General features: G+C 46.4%; 1 protein-coding gene across 6 annotated transcripts in view; it reads left to right on the top strand.

The window, feature by feature from the left end:
* GRIA3 (glutamate ionotropic receptor AMPA type subunit 3) overlaps positions 1-24994 on the top strand; it is a 155097-nt gene extending 130103 nt beyond the window's left edge. For 3 of the 6 annotated variants that reach the window (XM_069811036.1, XM_069811037.1, XM_069811033.1), the window contains 4 exons: positions 1796-2043; positions 2603-2717; positions 21592-21839; positions 22459-24994. In XM_069811036.1, coding sequence (XP_069667137.1) covers positions 1796-2043; positions 2603-2717; positions 21592-21837 — 609 coding nt within the window. In that variant the 3' untranslated portion in view covers positions 21838-21839; positions 22459-24994. Of the gene's footprint in view, positions 1-1795; positions 2044-2602; positions 2718-19183; positions 19299-21591; positions 21840-22458 lie in introns of those variants that run through there. The other 3 variants (XR_011329467.1, XM_069811034.1, XM_069811035.1) reach the window with 3 other exon arrangements.
* Positions 24995-25210: the final 216 nt, after the last annotated feature.

The following is a 25210-nucleotide window of genomic DNA, read 5'->3' as shown; positions in this document are numbered from 1 at the left end:
GCGAACTTGGCTCATGACTGATGGTCCACAACAATCGCCTATCAGAGAGCATTTTTGAGCTGGAATTGCCAGAATTTTGGTTGCTCACGCAGCCTCCGTGTTGGCCAGCCAGGCTGTTTCCATCACCTTTCTGTGCGAGGGAGCTCCAGCGTACTCGGAGAGGGTGACTCGGGCTGGATTTATAAGCCCTTTCCCCCCACCACTTTTTCACTCCTGATGCTGGACAAAACGAAGCCGTACAGCCCATCTTTAGCCCAGAAGTGCTCTCGGTTGAAATCCCTTGTGCTTGTTTCTCGCCCCCCACCACCCAGCCAGCTCCAAACAGAGCCGCACGGCATCGTTGTCCCTCTGATTTCCTATTGTCGGTTGGGCTGATTTTAATTGGTTTGCGTTTTCAGTTGTTTTTCAGCTCATCAGGAAGGATAATTAAAATAAACCCTTGCTCTCCGTGCTCCTCTCCATCCGTCCTAGCTTCACTAGCTGGGCTCGTTAATCTGAAGAACGGTGAAGGCAGGGCTTACTCCCTGTGAAATGTTTGGAGGCTGGTTGTTAAGCGTTACATTATTCAAAACACGTGAAATTGTCCTGAATGAGGAGGAAACACGTCTCGATCATCAAGCTGATGGACATTAACGGTCTTCTGCCACAAGTTTGTTAAATTTGAACTAGATTTAGCTGCTGCCTGCCTCATTCCCATTCTGCAAGGGAAGCTGTGGACAGGAAACTGGCAAGGAGTGGGAGGCATAAATTCGAGGTACCCACAGCTTGGACCGAAAGCCTTATATAAATCCTTTGGATTTCTAGACTTTAGAGAAATACAGCTGGCATTACTGCCTTCTGTCAACCAAGCAGGAAAGTTTAACCCGTAGTCCAGGGTATGAATGCTTAAGAGTCTGGAGGTGGCTTTAAGATCTGAGAATGGTTTAAATGTTACTGGTGAGGAAGAGGGAGAAGGGGACGTAACATGTTTCTCAACATTTCCAGGTTTACAAAACCCATATGCCGAGCTAGAAGCTGTTAGGATTGGCTCAGTCTCAAAAACGGGGAGAACAGGAAAAAAATAGATACACACACAACATGCAAGCAGTTAACCGGCAATTTTTTCAGTTTAGTGCTAATACTTGTGTTTGCTGTCTTTTAGGAAAATGTGAAACTGCATTTTGAAAGTTTGACTATTGATTCATAAAGGATTTTATAATTACTATTTATATCCCTCGTGTGAGCATCACTATTAGAAGCCAGTAGAGCTGTCCTGGTCTCCTGTATCATAGACCTGCCATCGCCGCTGTGAAAAGCGGACTCCTGCCTCGCTGGGAACTTGTAATAAGCAAATGTCAGTGTCTCCTAGCTGCCAGTTAGCAGAAAAACGAACGCTGAGAATTTGTGCGAAGAGGAGAGGCTTCCTTTGCATCTGTTGGCCATGACGGATGAGCTAGGATTTAACATCCTCCCTCTGGTTCGGTAGCAGAGCAGCGTGCAGGCGGATAAACCCACCGCAGAGCGGTAGCAGAGGCGCTGGAACGGGCACGCACCGTTTCTCATTCCACCTGCCAGGCTGCCAATTACATGGCAATTAGTAGAATAAACGTCTGAGAGATGTTTCCCCCTCCCCGACAATGACCAATGGTTTGGTCATTGTTCAGGGGGCAATATGTCTCGCTCCGAGCTACCTTGACTTTTTTATTTGTTAGCCTTCGTCAGTTATAGGGTCTTAATTACACCCCTAAGCCCGAGGAGCTCGGTCTTGTGCCCTCGCCAACGTGGCTCTTCCTTTCCCTCCTTTCCTCTCTCCCAGAGGTCAAAAATAGCCGTCTACGAGAAAATGTGGTCGTACATGAAGTCGGCCGAGCCCTCGGTGTTCACCAAAACGACGGCGGACGGGGTGGCGAGGGTGAGGAAGTCGAAGGGGAAGTTTGCCTTCCTGCTGGAGTCGACGATGAACGAGTACATCGAGCAGCGCAAGCCCTGCGACACCATGAAAGTTGGCGGCAACCTGGATTCCAAGGGCTATGGTGTAGCAACCCCCAAAGGCTCAGCATTAAGGTGGGTGGAATAATATAACAATATCCATGTTGTTATAGTATTCCACCTACCCTGATGTATTGTGTTGTCATTTTCTTTCTTGTGGATTTTGAGGTAACTTTAAAGTTTAAAATCTTCAATATTCCATGGAGTTAAATAAGACGGTAAATTATGGTTTCGTTTATTTAATGCATCCATTTTTTTAGTGTTCTCTTCGTGTTGTCCTTTCTGATTGTTTGTTGCTGTTTTAATTTTACAGTTCAATGGCTTTTTCAATTTAAATGGTAAAAGCCGAGTTAACCTGCCATATGTGACGAATGTTAACTGCATGATGTGGTGTTCTTGTTACTTTTTTTCTCAAAGACGATTTCCCCATCCCGCACACTTCAGTTTTGAGCAAATGTTATCCTCCATGCCACCTTCCAATATTTAACCCTGTATTTGCTGTACAGACATTTTGATAGCTCCACGTTCTGTGAAATTTTAGCCAATTTGTCCTCTTGTGCTCCTTTTTTTATACGTTACGATTTCCTAAGCATTTGTGCATTTTTTCTTACAAGTTATGTTTTATCGTTTCAAGAAATGCTGTTAACCTGGCAGTATTAAAACTGAATGAGCAAGGCCTCTTGGACAAATTGAAAAACAAATGGTGGTACGACAAAGGAGAGTGCGGCAGCGGGGGAGGTGACTCCAAGGTCAGCCTCAATGTCACCACAATCGGGTACCTTAGCAAAGAGTAATCGGCAAGGCTGTTATTTTACTTCTCAAGGAAAAAAAAAAAAAAAAAACAACAGAAAAAAACCCAAAAAAGAACACAGATGAAAACCATTTGAATAATTGTGGTGGGGAAAAAAAAGCCATTTGCTTGCCCAGTAGCTCTTTCAAAGAAACGGTCTTATTTAATATCATCAGCAGGCTTGGTCAAGCTTGGAAACCTTATTTAACTAACAGATAGAAAGTCCAGTATTGGTGGGACCAACGCAGAGCAAATCAGTACTCGTGACTGTACAAGAAACCAGTGACCACATCTGGCCGCCATCCTAACCCCTGGAGGACAGGGCTTCAGTCCTTCTCCATGATTTAGCTGTGATGGAGAGCAGTTTTTGAGAGCCTGTTTTCACCAGGATCAGCTTTGCCAGCACAGACCTGGAGGCGAAAGGGCTCCCTTCTCCTTTGTTCTTTTGGGGAGGGGTCAAGCGAACCAGTACCAGCACGTGCTGGTTTGCTGGTCTGAACTGGTGCCCCTGGGAGGAAGCCTGGTCTCGGGAGAAGAGCTCCTTGGGTGCGTCTGTAGCTCAGGGAGGGAAAGGGTGGCTGCTCATCTAATCGCAGCGTGGGGACGAGATACAAGAGTTAAGCAACGATCATAGCAAAGACGTGGTGTTACGCAGAGACGGTAGTCACCTGTTAATGGTAAAAAAAAAAGCAATAACAGCAATAATGTGTAAGGAGCTCGAGCTTGCAGTAGGCAAGGCTGAAACAAGAGATACGTTGCTTGCAACAGGGAAGTGTATTGATGCACTAAACTGGAAATGAATCTTAAGGAAAGAGGTTTTGGTAGTTTTGCCTAGAATATTCAAATGCCACCTTTTGTAGGTCACTGACCAGTCTCTGCACACACCTGTGCGGGAGCACTGCGTTCGTGTTTGCTGTGCTTTTGAAACAGATGTGGATGAAAACCCTAGCTCCAGTGACAGCAGTGGCAAAGCTGTCACTGCCTTCTGCTGAGCCGAGGCTTCCCCCAGTCTTTCAGGCAGCCTCTACGGCAGCGAGACTCTCAAAGTTGCTTTAATAAGCTTGTGCATTGCAAAAATTAACTAGTGTGCTTTCATATTGCCAACCTTGCCCTGTAAAGCTGGCAGTTTCTGCAGTTTTTAACCTGGTGAGGAGAAGCTGTAGCTAGAGTAGGCTGGGCACTATTGGTCACCTGGAGTACAGGAATTACCAAGAAAATTAATTTACAATACATTGTTATACTGAAAAATACCAAGATTAATTTTCGTAGTGACACTCTCCTACAGCTAGTAAAACCAGTTCCTTAAGGAACAATAACCCCTAGTCTCTCTTATAAAAATGCTTCAGCTTTGGTCCAAAATCAATAATAACAGTATTTTCAGTAAACTGCAGATTTGCACAATTACTGCAAATTACTGCTGCATTCTATTAGTAAGAGTTGCTTACAGTTGGCTACGTAGGAAATTACTCAGCTACTCATCTCTGATGTTAGCAAAAGCCACTGTGTAATAATAAAGGAAGGAAAAGCTCTTGAATTCAGGTTTGTTCGGTAACTGGAGGTCTGCAGTGCTCAGCAGCAGCCTGGAGACGAGCATGAGCTTTTTTATGCTTTTTAGCTCTGCTGCTCATCCTTCACACAACATTTTTATAAAATGTTACACTTGCCAGTATATTAAATGTTTAATATTCTCCTGGGATCCGGCGCCGCATTGTCTAATGCTGCCTCTGTGAAAGAAAACTCTTTGTACAAAACCAGCTTCAATGAACTTCATTGCTTCGAGTTCATTGAATTAAACCCAGCCAACTAACACTTACAGCCCTAAGGAAACTAAAAAGGATTTTTTTAAACGGTCATAATCAGGGCAGGGCCATCCTTCTATTTCTGCTCGTGCCGAAAGACCTTGTACAAAGAGCAGTACCGTCCGTTAGCGAGCCCTTGGCCCTGGTCAGGGAGCGATAAGGGAGCGGAGTCAGGTGTGCCCTGGTACCACGGGTGGGTGTCCAGTGAAGAGGGAAGGGGAGCAAACACGATGACGTGGGTTTTGCTCGTTTAATCCGTAAATGACAACATGCCGTCTTTCCGCAGTTTGTCGTAGCACGCTGTGATGAAGGAGTGCTTGTTTGTTTGAGCTACAGACGCCGGCTCTCGAGGGCACGGCTCAGCCGGCAGAAGTCCTCAGGGAGGAGAACGTGGGTGGGAGAAGACCTCCCGCAGAAGACTAAGCTAGGGGAGGCGGGGAAGGGCTTCGCTGTTGTGTCTAGAGTTGTAAATCAAAGGGCTTTTTTGTTAGGAAATGGCTTTTCTTTCTGAGGCGGCATTTTGCAGGCGGCGATGCCGCGGCGTTGCGGCAGGCAGATGCCCCCCCGGCCGCTGACGCTGCCCTCGGGGTGCTGGGCCCCCACAGTCTCACTGGCCTCTCTCTCCTCCGCTCCATCCTCCCACCAGAAGCCCCGAGTTGCCCCCATCATCTCATCCCGTCTCTGCGGTTAATCGTTTCTACCAGCACGGCTTAATTTATAGAGCGTTTCAGAGGAGTCGCTTCAAAACTGTTCTTTTTTTTCCCTTAAAGGAGGTGGGGGGGTCGGATCAGAGAAGACGGGGTGGTGGAGGTGCCTCAGGGGGAGATGCAGACCTTGCAGCCCATCAGACGGGGCGGCACGAGGACCATTACTCGCTCAGGGCAGCTCTCTCTACCGGCTCAGCTGACAGACCCCTTCTCTTAGCTCCGCCAGTAGAGACCCAAGTTTGGGAAATCGCCGCCCTGAGTTTGTAATCGGCCGCGTCCTACCTACTGCCAACGAGCTGTGTGTAGCTGTGAGTCGCTGCAGACCGACGGTGCCGGTTTCTTAAGCTGAATTCCTCTGTGCGATCTGATATTCTAGCTCGCGCTGAAAGCCAGAGGTAAGTATGCAGCCTGTTCGCTTGTGCCGGTGCCCATCATTGTACCGCAAAGGACCCAGTCACCCAGAAAATGCCCTGCCGTGCTCATCCCTCCTGCGGTTTAGCATGCGGTTCGCCTGTGCTTGGAGATGAATGATTCTGAGCTGCGACTTCACCTCTTCTTATCGTATCTTCGTTGCCATTGGAAAATTAAACAGTGACTTCAGATTTCACGATGATTTTGAGTCTTGCAGCGGGAAAAAGAAAAGGTATTCAATCGACTTTCTCCAAGGTTTCGAATCTGTTTGGTTACGCAGACTGTAAGGTTAGTCCTGTGAGCGTCCCGTGCTCCTGGGGTCCACTCGTAATTTAAGACTAAAGAGATTGTGCTGTTCTAATGAGATTTTTTTAAAGGCCTCAGCTGACTTATGTCACCTTTTCAGTGCTACCAGTATATGCCAGCGCTGGTGTGGAGCAGAGGGTGCCAGTCCGCCCTGCAGTATCTTGGGAGTTCCCCCATTTTGGTAGTGGTCCTTATTTAAGAAGTCACAAGGGGAACGTGCTCCATCTATATGTAATTTGTCTGTGACGCACATCAATACGTGTGGGCTGACTTGGCTGGTGCAGACATTCTGGTACGTGCATCAGAATTTGTTCACTTAGCTCTCCTAAATGAGCGTGAATTTACTTTCATCCGTTGGGTTCATGGCAAAATTATACCGTCTTCAAATTCTCTTATACGTGTGAGCTGAGTTCTCAATCGTGAGAGAATGCAAAATAGCAGTTATAAAAAAACCATATTCCAGGAAATATGTTACAGTGTATTACAAGTTTGGAAACTAATTATTTTGTTTATTATACAATCCTATCATCTCAGAGCTGAGTGATGGCTGAATAGGAATTTAACAAGAAATAGACAAAAGGGGATGCAGACAGCGGTAGCAGGCTGAGTGACTTAAGTGAAACTAATTATTCAGTTGCATAGGAACAATTTTCTGCTAAGATAAGTTTCTGTAGTTCTGCTGTTGATATATTTCTTGTATTCTTATGCCTTCACGGTAACATTTAATGACAACCAACACAGAAGGAGAATGTTTGAATGCAGCATCTCGCCAACTTCACATGCCCAGATTATTTGCTAATTATTTGACTTAATTTCTTTAATATATTCTTTTTTAGGCTGATATCTCTTTTGGAGTACATCTGTGAAATGACGTGCGATGTAATACTACTTCGCTTTTCAGTTGTTTCTTTTTAACCGTAGGATTACTTTTCCGGCGTGCTAGTTGAGTTCTGCCGTCGGAGCCATGCTCCATAAAGCATCACATTCCCAAGCCCTTCCGAGCTGTGAGTGTGGCCATAAGCAGATGGGATTTGTTCCCCCATTTCTCTGTGCTATTTTGCTTTGATACATTTTCAGCACAGCCATTAGCATTTGCAGCATAATTTTTTTAAGTGGCTTATTTTTAGAAGGAATCTGTTACGCATTATTTTAGATGATACCTGACATCTAAAGAGCACCATTGCCAAAAGTGGTGTGCTTTAAAGAGAACATTTGGGGAAATGGCTATCTTAAAAAGATGCAGCACAATTTATTTGAGCAATTTGTTTGAAATTATGTTCATCAGCACGAATTTACTTGCCACCCATTCTATAGGCCTGGGTTATGAGCTGGAAAAAGATAAAATGTCTGGTCGGAGCTAGGAGAGTAATTCATGCGCAGAGCTAGGAGAGTAATGTGAAATTATTGTATTGTGCAAATTAGTGACAAAGCAAAATAATACTTTAAAAGGAAGACATCAGAATATTTGTTTAATTGACAGCTATTACTTTATAGCATATTAGGAAATAATACTGTGTGTGGTTTGTGCCAATAATGAAGTCTTAATGCTCTAGGAGTTCATCGGAGCATCTCGCTTAAAGCATTGCCAAGAAGGGCAGAGAGCGTGCTCCGGTTTGCAGAAATGCCTGGGCTGTTGCGCAGACTGTTTGAGGGTATTTTCCTGGGAACGTAACTAGGAGAACGAGAATTTGGGATGAGCAGGTTGCCCAGGCTGGGAAGATGCTGGTGGAGTCAGGGCTGGCATCTAAGAACTGGAACTGTTTTGTTTTGCCTGTATAACCTTTAGCATCGTGGGGACGAGCTTTGCTGCCTTGACGAAGCTGGACCCGAGTGTGCAAGGACACGTGCTTGTGCAGCGTTAACGGGGGCAGAGCCGGGCCTCGTGCAGGGGCACTGCGTCCTGCCTTTATGGCCGCAAGAAATCTTAGAGAAAGACTTGGGACTCATGCACTCGTTTTGATAATACCTGTGGTGCTTAACAGTTAATTTCCATAAATTGCTTGCATGAGTCATTTATCCTGCATTGTAAGCATCAGTACGGGAAAAGCCGAGGCAGAGCTCCTTGGGACTGGAAAAGGAAAAAGGAAAACCAGCAGCTCAAAGTGGGGCTCCCAGCAGCAGGAGCAGGGCCCTTGCTTTGAACATCTCCCTGGGGGTCTGCGCTTGCCTGTTTCCTCTTTAATGGTAACTGCTGGCACCTAACATACAAAGGGAAAAGTAAATGCCTTTCTTCTTCAAAGTAATTCTAATGTTTCAGTGTTGAGCTCAGGTGGACGCAGGCACTTGCGTTGCTCCGGTGGATTTCTCTGTGCTGGCTGGCACTGTAATCGTGGGTCGGACACCTCTAGCTTTGTACGAGCGATGTAGCTGTTCTTTGAATGTCTTGTGTAGCCTTTGGACTAAGCAGCACCTACCTGCAGCCTACTGAGGAGCCCGAGAGCAGGAGTCACAGAAGAAGCCGTCCCAAGAGGAAAATAAATCATAGAAGACGGGGGGAAAAATGGATGTGTCTAGAGGCAAGAGAAAGAGAAGGTGAGGGGATAGCCTGCACGCAAGGTAAGTTGAGTCTCTTGCTCCTATCCGTCCAGGTTAGAAAGGATCCAGGCAATGACAGGAAAGATCCACATTGCTGTTTCAGATGTTGTAGGTTTGAGCGTGACGTGAAGATCTGCTCTCCCTTATCCTGCCTCCCTGTTCGGGTAGCTCTTCCTCCCACCCCCTCGCCACATCTGTACCTCCAGTCTCAGGCACTGCTGTAAATGAACTACAGTGACTTGTTATGGCTTGCATTTCCTAATCCAATAGGCACGTATTATTGCATTAACTCTTGGCACTTCTATTAAATTATGATCCTGTTAGTACAGAGTTTAATTTGTTTGAGCTACATTTATGAAACATATAAATATACTTTCCTAGAGACAGCAGCTGCTGCCAAACACAGGCTGCAAAGTCTCTGCAAGGAGTGGAGGAGCTTGCAGTCTCAGCTGGTAACACATCTGGCTCCGTGCAGGTGTATTCAGAGCATGTGTAGGTGGTACAATGGCATCGCACATCTCTGTATGTCTTCCACGTTGCAGCAAATACAGCATCAGTTAACACGCCTGAATTTAAAATGCATACCTAGTTACTGCAAGGAAAAACCCCACAGATTCCACAAGGTTACAGTGGTTGCTCCAACCTGCCTCTAAAAGAAAAACGCAAGAAACCTTGAACTGACCAAAAGAACACTATTTATGGAAAAACACAGTAATGAAGACTAGAACAAAGTTCTGTTACGGAGAACTATTGCAGCTACTGTACACTCAGCAGTAACTAAAAATCCCATCCCCTGATAGATCATTTGCAGAGCGTTCGAACGTCCGTTGCAATACCGGTGTTCAGCACCCTTTGCAAAGCCTCTCCTTTACAGGCGTTTGCCACCAGAGCAGAACTGGAAGCGTGCGGAGGTCACTAACGCCCTTTGGACAGAAGGAATCCCGGCAGGCTGACACCCCGGGGCAGTTCGGCAGGAGGAACCACCGCCTGTCTCCATCTCCCGCAGTTGCTGGCTCCGTTGCTGGCAATATGACAGCACGACCAAATTTTAAAAACGACTTTCTGCGCTATTTCACAGATAAGATTTTCATCATCCCGTGACACCGGTCGGTACCGAAAGGCACAGAAGAGGCAAACCGTGCAGTGACCTGAAGGAGGGTCCCAGCCCAGCTGTGGGCGATGGCCGCGGATGAGCCCACGGCCAGCGCTGGCAGCCGGGGAGCCGCAGTCCTGGGGCGCTGATCCCCGGCCCCCCCTTGAGCAAAGGGAACCGCTTCTGGCTCTGCTCTTGAGGAAGAACAATGTCCTTCTGCCAGGGGATTTAGCCCTGTGCCCGATGCCTCTGAGCATTATTCCAGCCATCAACAAGCAGCGTATTTCTTAGGTGGCTGGGGGATATATGGGGCTTGAGGCGCTGGCTTTTAATCTTCTAATTTTGAAAGCTCTTTGTCTTTTCAAGCTAGATGGCTTTCACTTTTATCCCTTCCTCTGCCCACCCATAAAGCATTTCAATCCCTCAAACGCTAAATCTTATAGATGTGCAACTGCTGGTAACGCAGGGCAGGGGAAAAAATGGTGCAGATCTGAAATGGTAGCAAAGAGCAACCAGATCCGTTCCTTAAAGAAGAAATGCCTGGTGCTTTCTCCACGAATATTAAATGTTCAGTGTGAAATACAGAAGGTCACTTTTTGAGACAGAAGGTAACCAACAGGAATAGTGAATGACCATATGTTTTGATGCCCACACTTTCAGGGCTCTGTTCACTCCTGCTTGAAGTACCAGGTAACTGTAGTCTTTAAACAAACGTAGTGGGTTTTAATAATGAGCCCATTTCCATCTGAAATCTTCCCCATCCCTCACGCATGGGTGCATAGCAAAACATGAAGTTGTGGCACAGAGACATTGCTAAATCGCTAAATTATGACAGGCAGATAGATCTTGGAAAGAGCAGAGCACTTGGACAATGCATTCACCCGCAGGTTTTGTATCTAGTCAGAAGTTATTTCAGTAACAAGATCTGACAAAAAGTCCGTTCAATAGTTACAGATCAGGCTGGGATTTATAGAGCTTGGGGGAATAAAATGCCTTATTTGATTTAGATGGGTCTTTAACCTCAAGCAATGCCCTCTAGAGAATAACACTGCATTTGGTATCTCTTCCTGGATTGTTTCTATCTTTATATTTTAACAATACCGAGGTGGTTGTTAGTGAGATTTTTGTGGCATCCCGTCAAATTAAGCAGAGTGCCCAGGCTTGATTTCTGCATTTCTCAGCGCCCTGCGCTGCCGTGTGCCCGCGCGGGCCGGCTCGGGGCCACGGCAGTGGGCCGCTTGCCTTCTGGCCCGCTCAGCTCCAGCGAGCAGGACTGCGGACCCTGCGGGCATCAACTCCCCTTCCTCCCGCCAGCGCTGAGCGGGGAGGGCCGGTGATTTGGCGTGATGCGTGGCTTTGAGGGGTTTCTCTGCGGTGCTGGATGCGTGGGGCTGAAATTGCGGTGCAAAGCAACGGTGCAGTCATCGGGGTCGTTCTCCCTGTCCCCTTCAGATATTTCCCTCTCCGAGCACGGTAAAGGTGACAATTCCCACATGTCCGCAACAGGCTTCCCACCCTGCCTCCCCTGAAGTCAGTGGAAATTTGCCAGTGATACCAACAGGAACAATTAATTCAGTGTTTTCAGGAGTCTTACCCCAAAGGATGTTAGGAGGCATTTAGAATTAAGAAGATCCTTGCTTGTTCGCGCCTTAGTCCACTTGCCTGTCCTCTGACACTATGAGGTGCATTTTGGAAACCCGAGCATTTAACGTCTAAACTCTTTGATGTTACAACGTTGGTTGGGTTGTGCTGATGTCAGCAGTCCCAGGAGTGCTCCAGCCAGCAAGGACAGCTTTGGTCATTAGAAACAAGAGAAAAACAATTCCTGCTGCAGAAGTGAGAGTGCTCTGAATATGTCAGATTCCTAAATTAAAGGGATTAGGTAAAAATAACAGGGATTAAAAATACAACAAGTCAAAAAACACTTGATAACGTACTAACCAAGACCTGGTACCACCATGGACTTTGGTCTCCTTCACGTCACTGGGATTTGGACGGGAAGGTGACGAGCCCTTTGCAGGGGATGCAGCTCTTGGTCTGACTGCTCGGCTCGGCAAGGGCCACACACCGACTCAGAGGGAGGACGTCACGCGTCATTAATCTTGCAATCTTCAGAAGGCTGGATTTGCCAGAAACCTCCTGTGGCATTTTGTTGCTCTGATCCCACAAATCAGCAATAAACCTGGCCGAGCCAGATATTAGACCAGATTTACAGCTGTTCTGCGCCCATGCGGTATGACACAGCTGGAGCCCAGGGGTGCCTTTGGCGCGGTGATTCTGCCTCCCCGATGTACCCAAACGGCCAGCGCCAGGGTACATTAAAACACAAACAGCTTTGCTGTAAATACCGCATCCCTAGTGATGTGTGCCTGCGTTTCCACAGCGCTTCTCCAACCAGAGTTATTTGGCATCTGATGTTGTACTGCTGGGAAAAAAATGAGAAAGGGCAGGTTAGTGACCACGCAGGATTTTGCATTGTGGCAGATGCTGTATTAAGTACCGGGGAAGTGATGTCCCTGGCCTTCTAGCCAGACCTCTTGGCAATGGACGAGGCTCCTGTTAGCCGTGCTTACCGTACGTCTGGAGCCAGCATCCATCTGCCTTGTGAGAAGGATTCCCGTGGCCACTGGTCTTCAATTTCTTAGCTTCATCACTGGTTGAACCCTCTGTCCCCGGGTGAGATGGCACACATCCCTCCCTGGTGCCGCTGGGGACGCAGACGTCCTGCCTACGTGGCGCTGTGGAAGCCGCCGAGCCCTCCTGCGCAGGGACGGCGCAGAAGAGCAATGGAGCCGTGGTGGTTGGAGCTCTTGCCCAGTGGTTGGCATCTTCCCGAGCCGGCTGGGCAGCCGGGCATCCCTCTCCAGGCTGGGACACTGGTCAGCTCTTCTGCAGCTTGTTCGCTGCTGTCCTGAGCCTCTGCCCTGGGCACGAGTGGGGAAAAGCCATTTTCAAGACCAGAGAGGCGTTCTCACTGCTAATGTTATTCTGGTCTTCCTTCAAGCTCATGCCTGATTTCTTCACCCTGTACCCCCTAAAAAGCTACATTTGGACTCTCAAGATGCTGCAAGCAACAGTGCTGAGAAAATGCCGCACTGTACCCTGTACACCAAATATTTTACAGAACATCAGAAATCAGCTGAAGAACACCTGCAGTTTGTAAAACCCAGGTGGCAAAAGGTGCCAGGTCAGCCCTCGGGCAGCCCCACTGCCTGGGAGATTCAGTGCAACCCATGCACTGCCCACCCCGTCCTGCGCAACTCTGAGGAAGCCCTTTAATTAATGCGTTAAAGAGCCTTTGCTTGTTGCACCTTTTCTTTGCAGCTCCCTTTTCTGAAAGATTGCATCTAAAAATCCAAAATTAATTCTGAGCAATGGTTCATCTGGTTTGAGGGAACAGTGTGCTGTCTGCCGTGTTCATTTGCTCTCCTTGGCAATGATCATTTTTGGGTATAACATTTATATTACATCCATTAGAGCATAGAATGGGATGTGAATTATCCAAAGCTGTTCCAATCACCACTTACATCTTTATTGATTGCAAGTCATAAACATAACTACGGTGTTGCCGAGACTTTATGCCACTCAAACACCAGTTACAAGCAGCCAACGAAAGTCTGCAGATTATTGGGTGAGATTTTCAAGTCCCAAAGTGACTTTTGCTCCTAAATCTTGCCTGTAGTGGTCACCGGCTCTTCACTGGATCACCTGCTGCAACTTGTGAGGACCAGCCAAAACACTGGCTACAAAGCCATTAGCATCAGTACATCCCATCGCTTGTTCCTGGAAAATGGCTCTTTCCTGGCAAGATCAGGATGTTCTTTTCAAAAATTAACAGCACTTTTCCAAGAAGTTGCTCAGACTCTTCTCTACAGTCCAAGTTCATTCAGGGAAGCATCCTGTTCGCAGCACCAGCAGGTAAACACGATGGCCAGTAACTGGAATCAGATCACCAAAAGAGCAACCTGGCCAGCTTTTCCAGTTGTATGTGGGACTTCAGCCTGCTGGGTCTCTTTCTTAAGCTGGTAGAAGCTAGAGTGATGGCACCAGGTAAAATATCTCTTTAGGGATTATCTACTTTATATAGGTGCAGGTGAAATCATGAACCTAAAAGGTCATTAATCAAACTAAAAGCCTGTCATGATTGATAATTTGAGAGGGGCAGAAATTATATCTTCTCGCATTTGGGACTGATAAAGAACTATTTCTTTGATGATTAATTTACTTTTTTCTACTTCAAACTTGTTCTGGCCAGAAAGAAATATTATAATGCCACCAGTTTTCTCAATGGAGTTAAAAACTACTGCAAGTAACCTGAAACTGGTGCTGTGGCGAGAGGAGGCAGGGCAAGAAATCCCTCAGACAGGGTGAGGGTGTCTCAAAGAGAAGTAAGAAGAGAGCGGAGTTGGCTTCTGCACCATCGTGTTCCCTCTTTTCCATATTAAGGGCGTGGATGGAAAATAGGTAGTAATGAAATAGAAACGTAATAGATGCTCTACGAAGAGCATATAGCAGCTCTTTCTTCTGAGGGATGATCTCACACGTCAGGGCGATGAGCCTACTCAGCCTGGAAGCGATGCTGTATTTTATGCAAGATCAGCCTTCACGACAAAGAAGTGCTGTAGCGATTCTGGAATTTGGAGGGAGAGGTGGCCAGGATTTTTAAACTGAACCCAAAGCTTTGGGGACCTAGTTCAGGGATGAAATTTCAATGAGTGACCACACATCGTTTTTCAAAAATGGGTTCACTCCGTCAGCATCGTGCTGTTGCCTGGGGCCACCAGCAGCAAGGGGTGCAGCAGGACGTTTGGGGCTGGTGTCCTGAGCCAAGAGGGGCTGAAATGCAGCAGGGAGGAGGTCCAGGGCCACAAGGTGAAGGGAAGAGGTCCTTCCCTTTGAGATGGTGCCACGCTGCATTTGAAAAAGACCGGCACCACTCGTTTTCTGCCAGTAGCTGCCAGCACCCGAGCGGGGTCTTCTAACAGGGGAGCAGAGGAACCAAACTGCTGAAACACTGATAAAACCCACCTCTGTCCCAGGTGTAAAATTACGTTTGCAGCAGACTCTGATAAAGTGAAGCCTGTGAGAATAGATGGGCACCGATCTTCTTAACGTCGTGCCTCTCTTAAATAAATCAACCATAGCAAATGGTTTAATTTGCCACTGGGGGCAATACTATTCAGTACGAGGCAGCCGGGACCGTTTCTCTAGACTCAAGTCTTCCTGTCATTTGTAGATGTCGGCAAAAAAAATCTTAGCAGGGTTGGTAAAGCAGCCCAACAGATCCAGCCTCACATGGTTAAGCCTGCAGCAGCCAACCCTACTACATCTGGATGAAAAGCACAAGCAAGTAAAAACAAAAAAGTCCTTCTGTGATGGTGAAGAAGAAAAACACTGCAAGAATACCATCTTATGACATCTGAAATGATCCTAATTGCCTCAGCTCATTTTCTTGGGCATACAGAACACAACAAGAGAGCACAAGCTCTCAAACCTCTGAACATTTTTCTCGGATAAAAGCAACCAAACTACTAGAGAGCTGGGCTGAAAACCACACGGGGGGGAGATGAAAAAGAATCCCATCATAAATTAAAGGCAGAGGAAAAACAGCTGAATCCCCCAGGGAAGGGGCCGAGGACCTCATAGGATATCCTGTACAGCCCAACAACAGCAACCTAATTAAAAAAGCAGCTGGAAAGCACAAAATTATCCCAGGAAAAAGATGAGGAAATGGAAGTCTTTTGAGAGAGAAACCCAGAAACTGAGCAAATGATCCTCTCAGCTGTTTTTGGGGTGGCACAGCTGGCCAGGGAGGCAGGTAGGTGGCTGGGACACAGCCTTCCTGTGGGACCCGGGCAAGTCATTTAGTCTCTCCATTCCTCTGCCTCTAAGGCAATTAAAAAAAAATCCCTCCTCAAACAAACAGTGCCAGGGCAAGCTATGAAAAAAATCCTTTTCCTAAAGCTAACAGCCCTCGCTCTCAGAAGAGCCCTACGCTTCCCTCTGTAATAGCAAACAAAACACTTACTTTGCACCCTCGACCTGCCGGCGTGGGCAGGGTGCTGGTGCTGCCCGAGGGCTTTTTTTGGGACTGGCTGAGTTGCGAGCCGAGGCACAGTACAGAGGATTCGTATTCAATGTGCACTGCTGAGCGCTCGGCGAGAAAAACACCACGGCCCAGACGTGCCCTTCTGCACCTCCATCAGGATTTCAGCCAAAGCCATGCCTGACTCTGACTATTAAATTGAACAAGGCTAGACAGCTACTCAGAGATGAGCAATCGGAAAAGGTACCAGCAGCCAGGCTCACTTTTCAATATATTTACTTATCTTGGGAATTTGGGAGCTGAGGAGTCCGCCCCGCAGTAGCTCGCCTTGCATCCCCGCGGGTGAAGCGCTGGACCGGGGGCTGCAGAGGTGTCACACCTTCTCCCATCACCAGGTCGCTCCAATCCTGCTGCACACGGGAGCAGCTCACGCATTAAGAGGTCTCGGGATTAATTTCCTGGAAGCAGACAAAATTGTTCCTTAGGACTTTGATCAAACAAGCTGCATTTCACGGTCAGTCCCCGTGCCAGGCAGGACAGCTTACAGCCCCCCAGCACAGGAGCCCCCCGGCACGGTGACAGCTCTGCCGGCAAAGGTTGGTCGGCCTGAAGCATGCGGTGGCTCCTCGGCACTTGTCTGCCTGTCCCGCTCTGCTCCTTGTGCCGGGACAGATGGACGGAGGAAATCACCTCTTTCCTACCCGGGCTGAGGTATTGCAGTACCTCACCTGACAAATAGGGCCATGACAAACTATAGTGAAATCCCCGGTTTAGGCAAATTCCCATCTGTTTAGTTAAGATAATTTTAGTTTACTACTTTTTTTTTTTTTTTTTGGCAGTTGCGTGTGCACAATTAACTCCAATCTTGGCTTTAAAAAAAAATAAAGCACCCTAATTAGCATATTAAGCCTCCTCATTTCCCAATACTGTATAATGTTGTGAAAGCTAATCTATAATGTATTGGATGTTATGCAAATTCTCTGTACTCCATATGGGTTTTATAAAGGCATGCAAATTAAAAATAGTGTTTGGAATAGGACTGGGGGGAGGGGAAAATTTGCACAATAAAATATGCGGATAGGGGAAAAGGTGTTATAACCTTCTCCCTATTGTTCATGTATTCTCAGCTGCACAATGCTTTTCAAAGCAGAGAGATGTATTGCATAAAATCTCTCCGAATTGAATAGTTTTTAAATGAAATTTAAAATGAGAGCACTGTTCTCTAAGCAATAATCCACACCAGTCTTTCTACTGGGTCTTGTAACGGGTGGGTAAAGACATTCCGCTTTCGCTGACTTGCATCGCAATCACGCACGGCTTCTTACAGTGTATTTGCCCTGGTGTCACCGGGGAACTCGTCACGACACAGCTGCCCAGGAGGGTCCACGGGGGCGGCTTGGCCAGGACCCGGCCGGTCCCTGTTGGCGTAAACCAACGGGGCAGGTGCATTACCTGCGGCGCCCAGAGCGTTCGCAGTGTCTGTGGAGCGTGCGTTGATATTTTAGAGCCCTACCTATAGGTGGATGCAAACGTAGCTGCAGTACAGCTGGCTTTTTACGATGCCACCGGCTCCTGGTGGAGGGGCCGAGCCAGCAAACACGTCCCGTCTCGCGCGGTTTGTCCCCGCTGCCCGTCGGCTGTGTCCAGCTGAGTGCGTGAAGCCTTCCCTGATTGATACTTAATTAGATTACAGCCGCTGCTTAAAAATAGCCGTTTTACAAAGATAAAATCTTGGCTGGTGTTAAACCAAGCCCTGTGCAGACCGGGAGAAGTGGTGCTGCCTCTGGCCAGCCGGGAAGCTCTGCCAGCACAGGCAGTGCCGGCATCGCTGCCGCTGGGACCAGGGACCAGCGGTTCTCCCCACCTCGATGGGGTTTTTTTCCTGCTTTTGCCCTCCCTGCTGACCTCGGTAATGCCACATTGGGTCACGTTGGTGCAGCCCAAGGAGCGTTCAGCTCAGGAGCTCTTGAAAATGCTCATTTTTCACATGGTACCCCACGACCTGCTCCGTGGGCTGCTGCTCTCCGGTTGGCACCTCACTCCCGCTCTCCTCCCGAAGGGCACGTAGCATCTCCGAGGGCATCGTCAGCTGCTGAGAGGTTTCACGGCCGTCTCAGAGGTAGCTTCTTGGCAGATGAGGGAATGGGGCTTTTCTTCACTAGCTGCTTCTCCCAGCATCTACCTGCCCCGGGCATGGCAGGGCTCAGCTGCTCGGGGGTTGTGAGCCCTCCCAGCCCGTGGACATTTCCCTAAATGTCGCCGTGTGATTAAGCTTGCAATTAAGGTGTTTTGTATAGGTTGTGCTGCTCTTTCTCCTCAATCTCTTCTGCTCTGCAGAGAGTCATGCGCTTTGGGGTGGGAGAAAAGCAGGGAGCAGCGGGAGCGAGGAGTGAGGCTGGCACCGGCGTAGACGTGGGCTGAGCTCCTGCATCTCCTCCGCTGACGGCAGCTGTGGATGGACCCACAGCGGGGCATGTTGCAGGGCAGCCACGCGTGCGTCTGCCTGCTGTTATCCCATGCAAAGCGGCACAGCATCACTGGGGATAAGGATCCAGCCCTTTCCTCCCCACCGGCTGCCCCACACGGCCACGGAGCGGGGATCAAAGCTGTTCAAGCAGGAGCAGGAACGGAAGATGTCCCTAATGCAGGGAGCCTGTCTCACAGAAGCAGGCAGAAAAAAAACACCAAGACATCACACAAGGAAGAAATGGAAATGACAAAACCCAACTGAGGGCTCCTCAGGCGCTGCTTTCCCACAGGGAAAGGACGGGCGAGCTCAGGTCCCCCAGGGCTCGCAGGCTCTTAGCAGCACCACAGTCAGCAGCCGCCTTCATCCCGCCAACATTTCCCACCCTCGGCACTTTCAGCCGGCGTTTCTGCATTCGTTAGTTTGTTTCATAAAGGTCTGCATTTCCTTATTTTCTGCTGCAGTTCCCTGGACCGGCAGAGTTGGGGATGCAGCAGCTCCAGTGCCTCCCAGCACGGCGGCAACCGCGGGAGCCAGAGAAACCACCGCCAGCGGGGAAACAGCCCCGACGGCTGGCAAAATCTCCCTCTGGGACATCCACCCTGGGGTTTTTTTTTTGCTTCGCAGACATGCACACGCACACACACACGCAGAGAGTGCCCGCGTCCTCTGTTTTACCGTAAGAAGCCCCAGTTGCTCGTTGGTGGGGCTTGCTGTCTGTTAGTGCAATACCAGGGGTCCTGCTGGATCAAACCCACCATAGTCCATGAAGCTACTGTGAATGCCTGTGATATTGTACCAAAGTGGGAAATTGGCCTTGCTTTGTTTCTACTACCTTCATTTAACAGTGAGTGCCGATTACTCAAAGCGATATGGGCAGGACCTGGTAATATAGCGTTGCTCTAGCGTTAACTTAAGGGGATGATCCAGTTGCCTGCAGTGTAAATACTTTGTGGCCAGGAACCCTGCTTTATCGCTTTGTATAGTTTTAAAGTAGTTTAAAGATTGAATAACATAAAATAACATAATATAATGTTATTTATGTTATTTCCCACGTGAAGAACTCCTGTAAACCTTGCAGTATTGAAACTCAGTGAACAAGGCATCTTAGACAAGCTGAAAAACAAATGGTGGTACGATAAGGGTGAATGTGGAGCCAAGGACTCCGGAAGTAAGGTCAGTCGCTGAAGGTCTTTTTGTACTGATTAGCAATCACATTTTGACCCACTGTTTGTTTATACAAAGAATGGCTTTCAAAAGTTGATATTTACATTTTGAAGGTTGAAAGAAAAGAATAGAAAAAATAATTGAACGTGACAGCATTTTTCTTTTATGCAGACTGTAGTTGTAAGTATGTTTTACTATTTGAGTATTTTGCTAGAAAAACATGGAAAGAGAAGCCCCCAAAGCCTCCCAAGCTGGTATCTTCATTTAAATGTGCACCTTTCAGCACAGTCAATGTGTATTATTCAGGCCAGCATCTTTTCTTATTTTTAGTTTCATTGAAAAAACACATTTTTGTCTCAAAATTGTGACTTAGGTTCTCTACATGTCAGTTTGGGAAGCAGTCACATGCTTGCTAAGGGTGACCGATTTCAGGACAGACCCGTGATAAGGAAAAAAAACATAATTCCTGCCCTATTTTCCCATTCAGTTTGAAATTGGTTTGATTTAAAAAAAAAAAAAAATCTAGGAATACTGTTGGTAACTCATTACATGAATATTATATATTCTTTTTTTATTCTGCTTTGAACCATTTTGCTGCTGTACTGCCCCGTCCCACACCAGCCATGCTGCAGGGCCAGCCAGCCTCCAGCAGCTCCTCGTGCGGGACCGCTGTGGACCCCAGTGGAGATCCCACCCCTGGGGTGGCAGCTTGATCAACCTGGTAGCTGCACACTTAAATTGCAGGAAATATTTATTCACACCATTCAGTTAAAAGAAAACACCCAGGATTTTTTTTTTTTTTTAATGCTTGTAAAGCTATTCAAGAGAAAAACTCTGTAGAAGTGCTGGGCTTGTTGGAGACAAGGACATTTTCAAAGGCACCAAGAGGAGGAGAAATCCAGCTCCAGCTGAAATCAGTCACAGTCGAGTGTCTGACTCCCCTGGTGCCTTTGGAAGTGCTCTCTATAATAATTCAAACAGAAAGCTATAATTTGGAAGCACCCTCTCGGTGTCAGAGGACAATTTTGAGTTCCATCAAAGCCAATAATAAAAATCATTGATTTTAGCTGGACTGGAAGTTCCTTAGAGCACAACCCTGTAGCTGTTGCATGAGCTAAATTTGGGATCATGGGACATCTGAATGCACAGCAGCTGTAGAAGGAAACTGTAATTGCAAAGAGGTGTAAATGAGTAATATCTTTAAGTTTAAATGGCAGGCTGCTTGCTACAACTGCATCTATCCAAACTGCCTGTGAAACGCACAGACACTTACAGGGGAGATTGTATTTTATTCTGACTATATGCAAGTTTTGCTGTCCCTGGAGACGCTCGTAAACCGAGCTCTGTCAGCAAGCATCCTCCCTGGGCACAGCCCCTTGCTGCAGGTTGCTCTGGCATCTGCCCGTCCAGCTAGGCTGGCGTGACGTGGCGTGACGTGGCATGACATGGCGTGACATGGTGTGACGTGGCGTGACGTGGCATGGCGTGGCAGCCCAGCCCGGCGCCCTGCCTGCCAGCAGCGATTCCTGCACACAGCCAGCCGGCCCGCGCAGCAGCAAAAGGGTTGCAGGTCTATTTAATTTGATTAGAGAATCCTGTTTTTAAAAATGCAAGCCTTCTACCCCCCCCATCTGACATGTATTGAAGGAAGGTAAACCCCGGCCAGCATTTTTTATGTTACAATGACTGGTTTTATTCCACAAGTCGCTCTCCCCCCGGTCACTGAAGGTGCTAGTTTAGCTTAGGGCTCTGCTGCTTGACCTTAAAGTAACTGACCATCTTCCTAGGGCGTTTTTGTTTTTTTTTTTCTCCTAACTAACTGTTGAAAAAAAAAAAGTAGATAAGTTTAGCAGCATCTCAGTAATTTTATCTGCATTCACCAAAACCAAGTGTGTAGAGTTTGGGGTTTTTCTTTTTCTAGTTTTATAATGGCCTTCTGTAAAACCTGCTGTTTTACGCAGCCGCTGCTTTCCCCATCAGAGCTTTCCCAAGGTGCCTTTGCCCCCAGAGATGCTCGGCCGTAGACAGGTTTGCTCTGGGACACCAAAGGCCTGGGGAAGTCAGTGGCCAAAAAAAAAAAACCTCATCGCCTCGGAGTCGGCCAGGGTTTCGCCCACCAAAGGGTGGGAGACAGAGCGGTCACGGCTGCCGGGGACGGGGGGGGACGGCACGGATCCATGAGTGGGACACGAAATGCCATGAGTGTAGTTATTCCAGCTAGGATGAAGTGCAAAGTAGCCTGTTGTCTGTCTGTCTGTCTGCTCCTCGCAGCAAAACTAACGGCGTGGCTCGTTTCTCTTAGGACAAGACGAGCGCTCTGAGCCTGAGCAATGTTGCCGGGGTTTTCTATATCCTTGTCGGAGGCCTCGGGCTGGCCATGATGGTGGCACTGATCGAGTTCTGCTACAAGTCTCGGGCCGAGTCCAAGCGAATGAAACTCACCAAGAACACGCAGAACTTCAAACCTGCTCCTGCCACCAACACCCAGAATTACGCTACCTACAGAGAAGGCTACAACGTGTACGGCACAGAAAGTGTGAAAATCTAGGGGTACGGCTATGGGCCGGGAGCTAAAACCCTCTGGGTTTTCTTTCTCTTTCTTTTTTTTTCTTTTTTTTTTTTTTAAGCTGTGTGTGATATTTTGTTGTGTGCATCAGCAGACTGCTGCAGAAGGGCATTTGAAGCATCGTCTGGTGGCAGTCTCAGAGTAGAAGTGATTTAAATTTCTTCCCCGAACAGAAGTAAGCTTGGTACCATCCTATATTGCAAACAGTGGTAGCTGGCTTCGTGCTGAAGTGAGTAACTCCTCTCTCCAGCATTGTGCTAGTTCGCTACCTATAAAAGTATTTTATTAATTGCTTTAAAAATGACTGTAATCGGAATTTGCATCTCTCTTGCTAGCGACCTCTTCCCCTTTATTTTTTAAGCTATAATAAGGTCAGGTAAGTGCTTTTAGGAAGTCTCAGAAAAATCGGCAATAGAACAAAAAAGTCTACACTAGAAATCATGATATCTAAAGCATGAAGAGTAGAGTTGAATTGCTGAAAAACGACTGTGGAAAAGCCTGGTTAGCCCATCGCCCACAGACTGTGCCTCTCCCCAGGCCAAGCTTCCCTGCCCCTCCCCTGCACTCCCAGGCAGTGATGAAATCTTTCTGGTTTTATTATAGATCGTCGCCCTGACAGCACGCAAGAGGAGAAGCAGCAGAGAATGTGGCTACTTCATGGATTCGGACCACCTGAGCCAGTCGTACTCTCGCCGAGGTGTCAGGCATGACACGCATTGATGATGGTGCAATGTACTTTTAATAGGAAAAACTGATATTTTTCCTTCAGTGCCTTATGGAAGACTCTGAGACTCACAACAATGCAAACCATCACCGAAATATTCTTGCTTTGCTTGAAAGAAGAAGAAGAAACAGTAAAAAAGAAAAAAGAAAAAAAAAAAGAAAAAGAAAAGAGAAAAAATAAAAGAAAGGAAGGAAAAAGAGAAAAAGAGAAGAAAAAGAGAAAGAAAAAAGAAAGGAAAAGAAAGAAAGGAAAAGAGGAAAAGAAAAGGAAAGGACTGGTAACAAGATATTAGTATGTGAAAAAAAATTCTTGTAAAAAAAAATCAGTGCAACAAAAGCCATTCTTTGATACCACTGCACAGTAAATGGACTTGTGTCCTGAAAGCAAACCGCAGCTGGTTTCATCAGCTACCCCAATTGTATCAAATTATGAAACTCCTCCTGACACAAAGCCTCAGAAATCTGCTGCGTGCGAACATGGACTGGCCTGTCACTGCTTGTATGAGCTGATGTCAAGATGTTTCAGTATTTACTTACCAGTGGTGTGATTTTTTTTTTTTTTCCGAGCCACTTTAAACTCTCCAGCTAATTTGAGCAATTCTGTATAGCAGTAAAAGGTGTAACATCTGAAGAAAAGAATTGTGCATTAAAACCCGTTAAGGTCAATGACTGTGAATCTGTAAATCCAAAAGAAAGTAATTTGTGGAACTGCATGTCTTGCTTCCAGATCAGTAAATTAATTTCTTGACAAGGTAGCTAAAGTGTGGGCAGAAAATATTGCATTCCTTTTTTTTTTTTTTTTTTTTTCTATCATCAGGCATACCTACAGGTGCTTTATTAAAATGACATTGGGTGGCTTTTAAAAAAAAAAAAGAAAAGCTACTTGCTGTTTAGGTTCAGACCATATATCTCTTTTCTTGCTGCGCATTTGCATTTAATTCACTGTTTAATATCAAGCAATGAAGCAAGAGAAGCGCAGGTTAGTTTTTCCCAGGCCTGCTTCCGCTTCACCCCAGTTCTCTCACAACTAGCACTGTGCTCCGCTAATGCTTCTCGGTAACGGTCATTTTAAAACAGAAGTAAGGAAAGAGGATAGTAACTCAAATTAGAGCTGCAGTTCCAGAGTAATATTAAGCGATCTAACATGACTCCTGCTAGTACTGTTATATTATATCAGCTCCTGCCAACTCTTGTTTCATGGCTACTGGTGAGAGGATGCTCCTGTCCTTGCCCTCTCTGTAAAGAGGACACCGCGCTCCAGCCGACACTGCTACAGGTAGGGGCTCACTATTACTCACAGCCAACGTCTTAGACAGCAGCAGCGTTTCAGCCTTGAACCTCTGCCTGGAAACTACTTAACTTCATCTTTTTAAAAAAAAAAAAAAAAAAAAAAAAAAGCAAAAGATAAAAAAAAAAAACAACCGACCTTTAAACATATTGTCAATCACATGGGAAATGTTCAATGGAATATCTGCATACTAATTACCTCTAATCGACAATATGTATTTTCTGTAGTTTACTATAGAGTTTTATTTCATCAGTAACATACAATGAAAAAGAAACGCATTTAAACCAGTCTGACCCTTAGGCGTTTAGTTTGCTGATGATAGATTTGAACTTTTAATAGGATTTAAAAAAAAAGAAAAAGATTATATGGGGAAAGTCTTGATAAAAATAAGTATTTCCAACAAAATGTAATATAAAATAATTTTAAAAGCTCATAGGAGAATAATTTATTGTTCAAGTTTTTAACAAGATATTGACAAAAAATTGTTGTTTTGTTTTCATTTTCTTTCCATGAAACTGTGATTTTTTTTTTTTCAACTTCTGAACGTGATCACGACCCCAGCAAGGGCGAGCTAAAGCTGTGCGGTTATGAGTTGTATTTAAAACAAACATTTTTCTTAAAAGCTGTATAAAAGATGTATGTTTATCAGATCAATTTTTAAGAATGGAGGCTTCACACCAGTGAAGGGAGTTTGGTAAATGGTTCGATATTTTTTAAACTTGCATGTAAAGCTAAAACAAAACGTGTTGAGTGCTTACCAATTCCGGCTACCAACTTCAAGCTATCGGAAGTTTGGCAGTAGTCTCACGATGATTTGTTTCGGTATTTTTTTTTTCATTTGTTTTGCTTTGGGGGATTTTGGGGTTCTTTCCTTTTTCTTTTCTTTTTTTTTCCCTTTTTTTTTTTTTTTTTGTAATTTAAGTTCCTATTTTTGGTTGTTGAAACTGCACTTCAGTGAGCAGAAAAATTGCCAAGCAAACTAATGGCTGTAAAAGCATAAACTGCATGTGTGGGCATCAATTACTGAGCCTCATTTTAATGAGGTGTTGTACAAAGAGTTTTAATACATTTTGTAAATAAAACTGTAAAGAAAAAAAAAATAAAAAGCCCGCTAATCTTTTCACCAGAGGAGAGAGAGTCCCTACCTACTGATGATGTCCCTTTGGCCAGGCAAGCCTGTCTCTCTCTATTTGGGATGCCCCACAGGTATTTATTTTGGGGCCGGGTGGTGCCTCGGGCCGGGGAGGTGCCACCAATTCTTCACCCACAACACTGAGCCGAGGACACTGCTTGGAAATGCGTATTTCTGTCTTGGCACCCTGCAAACAAACTAATTTTTTTTTT

This window comes from Haliaeetus albicilla, chromosome 23 (assembly GCF_947461875.1).
Source record: "Haliaeetus albicilla chromosome 23, bHalAlb1.1, whole genome shotgun sequence".
Lineage (NCBI taxonomy): Eukaryota > Metazoa > Chordata > Aves > Accipitriformes > Accipitridae > Haliaeetus > Haliaeetus albicilla.
The sequence above is the reverse complement of the archived record's forward strand: the minus strand, read 5'-3'. Positions and strand labels throughout refer to the sequence as shown.